At 41.3% G+C, this 10055-nt stretch overlaps 2 protein-coding genes across 5 annotated transcripts in view; one reads left to right on the top strand and one right to left on the bottom strand.

The window, feature by feature from the left end:
* LOC118414946 (regulator of chromosome condensation-like) overlaps positions 1-5103 on the top strand; it is a 21167-nt gene extending 16064 nt beyond the window's left edge. The window contains exons 9-12 of one of the 4 annotated variants that reach the window (XM_035819286.1): positions 647-811; positions 1634-1747; positions 3416-3571; positions 4857-5103. In XM_035819286.1, the coding sequence (XP_035675179.1) occupies positions 647-811; positions 1634-1747; positions 3416-3571; positions 4857-5041 (620 nt within the window). In that variant the 3' untranslated portion in view covers positions 5042-5103. The remainder of the gene's footprint in view (positions 1-646; positions 812-1633; positions 1748-3415; positions 3572-4856) is intronic. The other 3 variants (XM_035819284.1, XM_035819283.1, XM_035819285.1) reach the window with 3 other exon arrangements.
* Positions 5104-8636: 3533 nt separating this feature from the next.
* LOC118413787 (galactosylceramide sulfotransferase-like) lies at positions 8637-9671 on the bottom strand. The gene has a single exon (XM_035817319.1). It carries the CDS (start codon positions 9669-9671, stop codon positions 8637-8639), a length of 1035 nt encoding a protein of 344 aa, XP_035673212.1.
* Positions 9672-10055: the final 384 nt, after the last annotated feature.

Here is a 10055-nt window from a genome sequence, read left to right as displayed (position 1 = left end):
GTCTATCGTTGACGTAGTGAACTGCGGAATGAGCTTCCGCATTTGCCACAGCAAGATCTGCTTGGAGATTATTTCCTATGGTCACTAAGGTAGGGAAACAGGAAACACAACATTTTTTCCCTAGGCCTTAGGTTTTGAGCCAAGGCTGTCTCCATTGTTTTAATGGGAAAGGTGAGCTGTTTCAAGGCTGAATTGTTTTAGCAGCTATCATTATGCTTCATGGCATGCTCATTCTAAAGTTGTCCACTTTCATCCTACAGTAAGTAATGAGAGTTTGCAAAAAGACATAGTAACAGGTTGGCAATTATTCATATAGTAAGGTTCTTAAGGCACAACCAAGGTTTCGATGTCTATCAGACACCAAATCTGATCCAAACATCAGAAAATCAGCTCCAGTCATGAACAGAGACGAGGGGGGGATACAAGCTGAGCCACGTTTGGGACGGTATTCTTGTTGCTACAGCGCCACCTACATCGGCTATAAGGAGCAGCAAGAAGTAGTTTCCAGTCATTCTACCCTGATGATGGTGTCTGATAGACATCGAAACGTAAAGTACTCCTTGGTTCAGTTTCTAAAGAACCTTACTATGTGAAAGACATGGTAACAGCTGAAATGACCCCCCCCCCCCCCCCTGTTATTTTGCAGGCCTCCTCCTTGACCCTGCCCCGGTCAGGATGAAGGGTAAGATGGGCTCCAGGAAAAGCCACATGAAGTTTGCCGACGTCTTCTGCGGGAGCCACAACACGTTCGCCATCTCAGACGACAAGGAAGACGTGTACGCTTTTGGAATGAACAACTACTACCAAATGGGTAAGACGTTTATTATATAACACATTTGAAAATGGTAGTATTGTTTTCTGTTTGTTTCTCTTGGTGTGTGTTTTTTGTGCAAGCTTGTAACCATTGGCCCAGTGTGGTCCAAGTTTGTCCCCATGCTGTAACTTGAGACTGACAGGATGCAAAGGTTGAGCTGACCTGCGTCCAAATTTCTGCTGTAGGCTGGCTGGAAGTGAACGTTGGAATATGGGGAAAAGTCAGGAACCTAAAGCTAAGGGCACAATACGTGCTGTCTACGTGCCAAAACGTGGGCAATCTTTTGGGATCCGTATGTGATAAGTACCGCCTCCGTACGAACTCGTAGTGAATCCGACGGATTTTGGAGCACGCAGACACGTCCAAATTTCTGCTGTAGGCTGGCTGGAAGTGAACGTTGGAACGTGGCGAAAAGTCAGGAACCTAAGTATGGCATATCCCCAAGAGTGGAGCATCCATGTTATGTGTGAAATGGACTTAGTTGTGTTAACACTAGCTCACCTTTATCCGTGGGGTAACCTATATCCGTTGGTCTTTGGATTATGGTATCAGGTCGACGGACAATGGTTTCAAATTTCAATATTTTCAAAATGTTACGGTTGAAACCACTGTCAACTTACTTATATCCAAATGCCCTGTTTTAAGAACAACGGATATAGGTTACCCAACGGATAAAGGTGAACTAACGTTACGTTTTCTCAAGAAATTTTAAAAAAACTCTCAATACGTCACAGATGTATCAGATGTAGGATTTGCATGTCTGCGTAATCATTTGAAAATCAATCTGAGCGACATAATTTATTGATATTTCTTGGTCAGGATTGGATGGTGATGCAGCGAGGTATGTACCTGAAAAAGTGGAGTCACTCTCGGGCAAGAGATGGACTCAGATCGTGGGAGGGCAGCATCACACAGTGGCCTTGTCAGCAGACGGTAGGCCTGGTTTTCTTTCTTGAGTAATTTTTCTCAAAAAAAATTGCAAGGGGTGTGACATTCTTACCTTCTGATTTGCAAAAAACGAATGCATGGAAAGTAATGGCTCCAATGAATTGAAATTTGGTGGATATTGATAAAAGTTGACCTATGAAGTTGTGCTTCGAAATCTGACTTGTGCATATTATTTCTGGGTGAGGCCGAGGACTTATTGATCACCCCTCGTATCATCCCTGGTCTATCAGAACTTATTGATTGGGGATCTACTCCCATATTAAAGAGTTGCATGGTCAGGGCATGAGGGCGCAGAGCCCTTGTTTGCCTCTTTTGAAAAAAAGCCCTGATTTCTAGATTCTTTAAAGGAACATAATCATGAATACCTTGCAAAGAATTCAGGCATTCAGAAGTCTCTTTCTACATTCTGGTGAGTGGAATATCATTCCCAAAGGACTATGTTTATAAAATGTGGGTAATATAAAATGTTTCCCTTGGCATCTTCTCTAAAATCACATTTTACGTCCTCAATACATAAACTTGTCATGTTACAACATGATAAAGATGATATTGTATGTTGGGTGATCAGAGTGATGGAATTTAGTATCATACTGCAAATGGAAACTGCAGATAGCTCTGAAAACTAATTTTTGCTGAATTTAAATGATATCTGAAAAAGTCACGAATCCTAGGTAGCATACATAGTCCAGTGGTAAGCATCCCTGCCTCTGGCCTAAAACTAGAGTTTGATCCCGGCTGTGTCGCTCGCTACTTGAAAAGGTTTCAGATCTTACGACAGGATGTTAAGCTGTGGTCCACTGTCAATTGTACTTTGCAAAAGAGCTAGGGGAATTTCCCTGGTACTATGAACCTGTAAAAACTGTGCACAGCATCTGTCCTCTCTGTCACAACCAGTGGAAGACTAGCTCTTCAGTGACCTAGATTGGATCGATATATAACTTTCACTATTATATAGTTACATAACTATATTTCAAAGACATGTACTTCCAATCTTTCACAACAGAAATGCGTAATAACAGCAAATTACGCACATATAGACTACTCAAAACGTCTTACCACGAGGAGAAATATCTTAGTATCCCAAACACTCGACATAGAACAGCCATCACAAAACTCCGTGTTAGTTCACACAAACTGCATGTTGAAAAAGGTAGACACAACCGCATTCCTCACCAGCAAGGAATTTGTCAATATTATAACTTAAACAAGATAGAAGACGAGTGTCATTTTATTCTTAACTGTTCACTATACAACGATGAGAGAAATATCTTCTTCAAATTTGTACAAGATAAGTTTCCATTCTTTCAATATTTAAATCACACTGAAAAATTAACATTCCTCATGCAATTAGACAAACCATGTATTCTAAACTCCACCAGCAACTACATTTACAACTTTCTTACAAAGCGAGAAAAAGTTGAACCTGTGAAGACTAGTACATTTTGTTTACTTTATACTTTGTAGTCTTAGTCATATATACACTCTACACAAATTGTACTCAGAATCACTAGATGTATTCTATTCACCTTGACCTGTACGTAGCTTGTTGGAAAGAAAAAACGTACAATAAAGGTCTTCATTCATTCATTCATTCATTCATTCATTCATTCATTCATTCATTCATTCATTCATTCATTCACTCTTGTGTTTCAGGTGAGGTATATGTGATGGGTAGAGGACAGTATGGCAGACTGGGCCTGGGAGAAGACATGGACAAGGAAGTCACCAAACCCACACAGCTCACGGAACTCAGGAACATCTGTGGTGTGGCTACTGGGTCATCAGTGTCGTTTGCTGTCACCAAAAATGGTAAAACCTTCTTAAGGACTTGCTTTCGAAACAGTTTCAGACTAAAATTTATGCCCGTTGCAGAAGCCACCTCTTGTCACGATTTTAATATCAAACTCATAGTATATAGATAGTACACTGACCTTCCACCTACTCCAATCTTTTAAAGGCGCCCAGAGCGATTTTTAAATTCAATTTTCAAGTCATTTTTATATGCAGTAATGCTAAATAACACTATCTCATTACATATCAATCTTCATTGAGCAAAGATGAGACGTCGTTGGGTGGTAAGAACTCATTGAAAATCTGAGTGCTGCAAATTGTCGGAACGCACGTGAACATGACCGATGAGTCCCGAAAGCTTCCGGAGATATCATCATTTGTTCGAATCAGCTTTCGATTTGCAAACGGGCGAATCAGATTCAATTCGCTCTGTGACCTCACGCGTTCGAAAATCATCGAAAATTACCGACGGGAAACCGTTGGTGGCTCGATCCTGTACTGATTTATTGTAGGATGTAATAAATCAAATGGGTTTGTCTGCGGCCTGTTTGTGCGACCTTTTAAATGCTGAAAGTACGAAATAATGATACAAATGTGCTAGTATGGTGAAGTAAATGTCAATATCATACCGATTGTCTCATCCAGAATATTTGTAATTTTAATGCTCTAAAATTGCTCTGGGCGCTTTTAAGTAAGCTATTGCTATATGATATAGATCAATTTCTTTCATATCTGCAAAGTTGCATGACTTTTTATAGTTATCGATTATTTTATTGCATTATATTGTATTGTTTCTTGTTATAAATTCTTTGTATGTTCGTCCGCATCTTTGTAGGTTCTGCCGCTACCAGCCCAAAGTTGCCTAGGCAGACCCTTGTAATGACTTGTCTCATTGTCAATAAAGTCAACATCATTCCCCCCATACTCTGTTTTTATGTTGATCTCCTAGCATTAATTTTTACAAGCTGGTAACCATCAGATTGAATTGATGTGGTCTAGATGCATTCAAATTGGTCTGAAGAAAGGTCTGCAGAATTCTCAGGTTCCCAGAATTTTGACAGAATTCTGACTCACAGCTAGAATTCTGGCAGAATCACCAGAATTATGCAGAATAGGCCTTCTTTATGGAGACATCTAATTGCAACCTATATGTTCATCATCTTTTGATATATCATACCTACAAATATTAATTCGTCTGGTCAATCTATTTTAAAATGAATTAAGGTTTTCCGGAATTAAAGTGTTCGTCCGGAGTTATACTGTTGCCTCTTATAAATGTTTTTGTTCTTTTTTTTCATTCTAGGTGAGCCGTACTCCTGGGGAATGGGTACCAACCTGCAGCTGGCACAGAGCAATGATGATGACGTCTGGGTGCCGACAAAAATGACTGGGAGACAGCTGGAGAACAGAGATGTTGTCCTTGTGTCTGGGGGAGGACAGCACACCGTGATGCTGGCCAGAGACAAAGACAACATCACAGCTGCCTAGCTATAGAATGTTTGCCATTTATAGCAGCTGTCTAGCTGTACAATGTTTGCCATTTATAGCAGCTGCCTAGCTGTACAATTTTGCCATTTATAGCAGTTATCTAGCTGTACAATGTTTGTCATTTATAGCAGCTATCTAGCTGTATAATTTTTAATGTTTGCCATTTATAGCAGCTGCCTAGCTGTACAATGTTTGCCACTTATAGCAGTTGTCTAGCTGTACAATGTTTGTCGTTTATAGCAGCTGCCTAGCTGCTATAAACGACATAATGTTTAATGTGTATAATATGTATAAACGACATAATGTTTAATGTTTGCCGTTTATAGCAGCTGCCTAGCTGTACAATGTTTGCCATTTATAGCAGCTGTCTAGCTGTACAATGTTTGCCATTTATAGCAGCTGCCTAACTGTATAATGTTTATTGTTTGCCATTTATAGCAGCTGCCTAGCTGTACAATGTTTGCCATTTATAGCAGCTGTCTAGCTGTACAATTTTTGTCATTTGCAGCAGCTGCCTAGCTGTACAATGTTTGTCATTTAGAGCTGACACAATCACAGTATAAACATAGCTAAGCACCACAGCCAAGCAGGTCTCGAAGGCTATGTATTTATAACCTATACTGTCCTGTTTTAATATCCCATTTATTTATTTATTTATTTATCTATTTGGATTCTCCATATAGGACATCTTTGTATAAATGGTTCAAGTCTTAATTAGCTTTATGAAGTAATGTACATTATAGTTGTATATGATATATTGTATGCATGTCAATAGCAAGAATGTACAGGTGTGATTGCTGTAGGTTTACATTTGTTTGGAAATTTTTTAATTAATTAACCTAATTAAGCATTGAAATTTAACCATGTTAGACCCAACTATTCTGTAGATATTAGCCCTGATATTTGTTATCAATTTTCTTGTTCCGTACTTGTACAGAACAGTTTATGTGAAAGAACAATACAATGTGATTAAGATGTGGCAAGTACTCAAACCTTGTCTTGTCAGTTGTTTTATTTTGTGCATTTTTAGGTCCGTACAATTTTACCTAAGGGTTAGATGGGATAAGAGTCTTGTATTTAGCTAATGCGTTCGTGTGCACCTTAAGCGTTTGTGAATGGGCGATACTCAAAACAATGGTCCATTTCGCTACAAAGGAATCTGTGAAGTATCCTATCTTCTCTTCGATGTTACGTTACGTTATGCAGACTACCTTGCCTGAAATTAACTTAGGTGGAAATCTGAAAATGATTGCAGAAGGTATATGTGTATTTTTTTGCAAGCAGAGGGAACCAAATTCCAATGTATGAAGTTGAGTTTCCTGGTGCTGAACTCACATTCACACTGGTTATCCACCTACTGGCTTTGCACTGGTCCTGTCCCTGGTGCTGAACTCACATTCACACTGGTTATCCACCTACTGGCTTTGCACTGGTCCTGTCCCTGGTGCTGAACTCACATTCACACTGGTTATCCACCTACTGGCTTTGCACTGGTCCTGTCCCTGGTGCTGAACTCACATTCACACTGGTTATCCACCTACTGGCTTCGCACTGGTCCTGTCCCTGGTGCTGAACTCACATTCACACTGATTATCCTCCTACTGACTTCACACTGGTCCTGTCTCTGGTGCTGAACTCACATTCACACTGATTATCCTCCTACTGACTTCACACTGGTCCTGTCTCTGGTGCTGAACTCACATTCACACTGATTATCCTACAACTGACTTCACACTGGTCCTGTCCCTGGTGCTGAACTCACATTCACACTGATTATTCTCCTACTGGCTTTGCACTGGTCCTGTCCCTGGTGCTGAACTCACATTCACACTGATTATCCTCCTACTGGCTTTGCACTGGTCCTGTCCCTGGTGCTGAACTCACATTCACACTGATTATCCTCCTACTGGCTTTGCACTGGTCCTGTCCCTGGTGCTGAACTCACATTCACACTGATTATCCTCCTACTGGCTTTGCACTGGTCCTGTCCCTGGTACTGAACTCACATTCACACTGATTATCCTCCTACTGACTCCACACTGGTCCTTTCCCTGGTGCTGAAATCACATTCACACTGATTATCCTCCTACTGGCTTTGCACTGGTCCTGTCCCTGGTACTGAACTCACATTCACACTGATTATCCTCCTACTGACGTCACACTGGTCCTTTCCCTGGTGCTGAAATCACATTCACACTGATTATCCTACTACTAACTTCACATTGGTCCTGTCCCTGAACTCACATTCAAACTGATTATCCTCCTACTGACTTCACACTGTCCCTGGTGCTGAACTCACATTCACACTGATTATCCTCTTACTGACTTCACACTGGTCCTGTCCCTGGTACTGAACTCACATTCACACTGATTATCCTCCTACTGACTTCACACTGGTCCTGTCCCTGGTGCTGAAATAAAATTCACGGTGATTATCCTCCTACTGACTTCACACTAGTCCTGTCCCTGGTGCTGAACACACATTCAGGCTCATTATCCTCCTACTGACCTCACACTGGTCCTGTCCCTGGTGCTGAACTCACATTCACACTGATTATCCTAATAAATTCAAAATAAGGTTTTGCGTTACTTCACCCAGAATATCGTAGAAAGCAGGAGAATAAAGTAGAAACCGCGAAAACATAGTACAAAGCAGTACAATAGAATTAGCAGGTGAATGAGAATATAGGAGAAATCAGTAGAATACTGTTAAAATCAGAAGAATACAGAAAGCAGAATACTGGAGAACATTTCTGTTCTGTCCTTAAATCTGTGTGCTACCACTTTTCTAACCGGTGCAATGCCCGAGTGGGTAGAGTGTTCGCCTTGCATTCGGTAGGTCGTGAGTTCGATCCCCGGTCGAGTCATACCAAAGACTTTAGAAATGGCACATGCTGCTTTCTCTGCTTAGCACTCAGCATTCGGGAAAGAGTATGGAAGTTGAACACACACCGTTACCTGTGGTCTAGTCCCCTGCTGTGGTGATTGAACAAAGTTGTGTGGCCCAGGGCTACTGAAACGGAGATGGGCGCCGCCCTATGCGCCATCAGACGCGGGAACGTTTCTGCTGCTACGTTGCCTGTTCTCAGACCATGCATCTATCCATCCATCAGCACCATAGCTTATCAGCCTACGAATACAATCCTGACCAAATTAACAACCATTCATTACCTTATCCCTAATTGCACGAACACAACAGCCACGACATTATCATACATTTCGAAAAACTTTAATTTGTTTGCTCAGCATTGAGTTGGATTACAATATAATAATAACTGAAAAGTATATAATACCAGCTCAAGAAAGAACAAACAGCCATGACTTCAAGTACCAGAGTTACCATCCCAGGATCGATGTGTTCAAAAATTCGTATATTTTCCCAGAACTATCGTGGAGTGTAATATGTTATCAGCAAGCACAGTACGGGCATCTTCTCTGGATAGTTTCAAATAAAGAACACTTGCAGAAGTTAGGTTGACAGGTCGTTCAGTGTAATATAACCAGCTGCTACCGCGCCGCGTGCCTGCGAAGCTGGTGTGTTACGCCGCCGAAGGGCGGTTATACCGCTATATAGATACAGATACAGAATATTTGTTCAGTTCTGTTGTTTACCTGAGAGTATGTCTGACTTGCTTTTCTTGCGTTTCTTTATTGTCCTAGCTTTCCTTTTTCTGGATACAGGTTTGATCCCGTAGTCAATGAAAAGTAGCTTGCTACGTTGACGCTTCAAAATGGCTTTGTAAAATGTCATCCTCGTCGTCTGCAACAGGTGGCAAAACGACTGGTTCACAGAAAGCGCATGCGCGTCCCACTTGGAAGCCGGAATGACGATTTGATCATTTCTCTTTTTCTCACAGAACGACTTCACCTGACTATTTACGGAAACAAAATGTTCAACCTCTTGATGAAAATCATCCCCTTCTTGTGATATCCTCTTCCAGAGGCTATTGTTGAAGTGTTCGTATAGAAGGTAGTCGACTTTACTCCATTTTCTGTAGTTGGCATCCATATCTGGCGTTAGATCCATGTTGTATCTGTACCCGATAGCTTCGTTGAAGGTGTCGTACAAGATATCCCGTATGGACCAGCACATGGTGCGTTTGAGGAGAACAAGCGACTCGTCTAGATACTCCAGAATCATGACTAAGTCCAGTTCACTATCCAACCTTTGTACATACACTTGCGCCATGTCCATATCATCAGCTAAACCAGGTGGATAGCCTAAATCGTATGCCATGAAGTTTCGCGTCAAGGAGGAAGACCTTGGCTCAGTTGGTAGCTCCTTAAGTATCGAATTCTCTTGATATCTTCTAGAGTTTCTCAAAAACGTTTCCAGAGGGTTTCTAGCATCTTTTAAGTTGAGTTGACCTGGAACCTTATACCAGCTGAAGACCGACTTGAGGTGGTGTAGAGGGTAGCGCAGCATTGCAATGAAGGCTGTGTCGGCTGGCATCAGGTTGTCAATGATCCGTCTATGGTAGACCGTATGGTCAACAAGAGCGTCAAAGTGATACCCGTCCTTCAGCGGGAGGTAGTCCTCCGCCCGAAGGTAGTGTGGCCAGCCAACGTTGACCGGGACTCGAGGAAGCACGAAGTTGAGACCGTTAACGTATCCAAACCGGTACAGCATGACGCAAACCGTGGTAGAACCTGTCTTGTAAACCTTGATGAATACAAAGTGCTTCACCGACGTGGTGCATCTTTTTAGCTTTGTCTGAAACAAAGAAAGTATGAAGATATTCATAATGTCTTCGTAGAAAATTATGTTTTCTGTATAACAGCGTGACCACTTGCAGTCGGACTTAAATTATTTCAGGCTGAATTCAGTTCTTAAAAGGAAGGATCAAGTTTATATAGACTTACTAATAAGATACGGTTTAGTGTTAGACTTATAGAGCAATTGTTTAATAAACTGTTTACATTTGCTTGTTTGTAATTTTTTGTCACTTGCAATTAGCCCTTGGGCAAGAACTTGCAATAAACTTATATCGACTAATGTGTCAAACAGTTACTG

Source organism: Branchiostoma floridae, chromosome 4 (assembly GCF_000003815.2).
Source record: "Branchiostoma floridae strain S238N-H82 chromosome 4, Bfl_VNyyK, whole genome shotgun sequence".
In the NCBI taxonomy this organism is placed as follows: Eukaryota; Metazoa; Chordata; class Leptocardii; order Amphioxiformes; family Branchiostomatidae; genus Branchiostoma; species Branchiostoma floridae.
The sequence above is the reverse complement of the archived record's forward strand: the minus strand, read 5'-3'. Positions and strand labels throughout refer to the sequence as shown.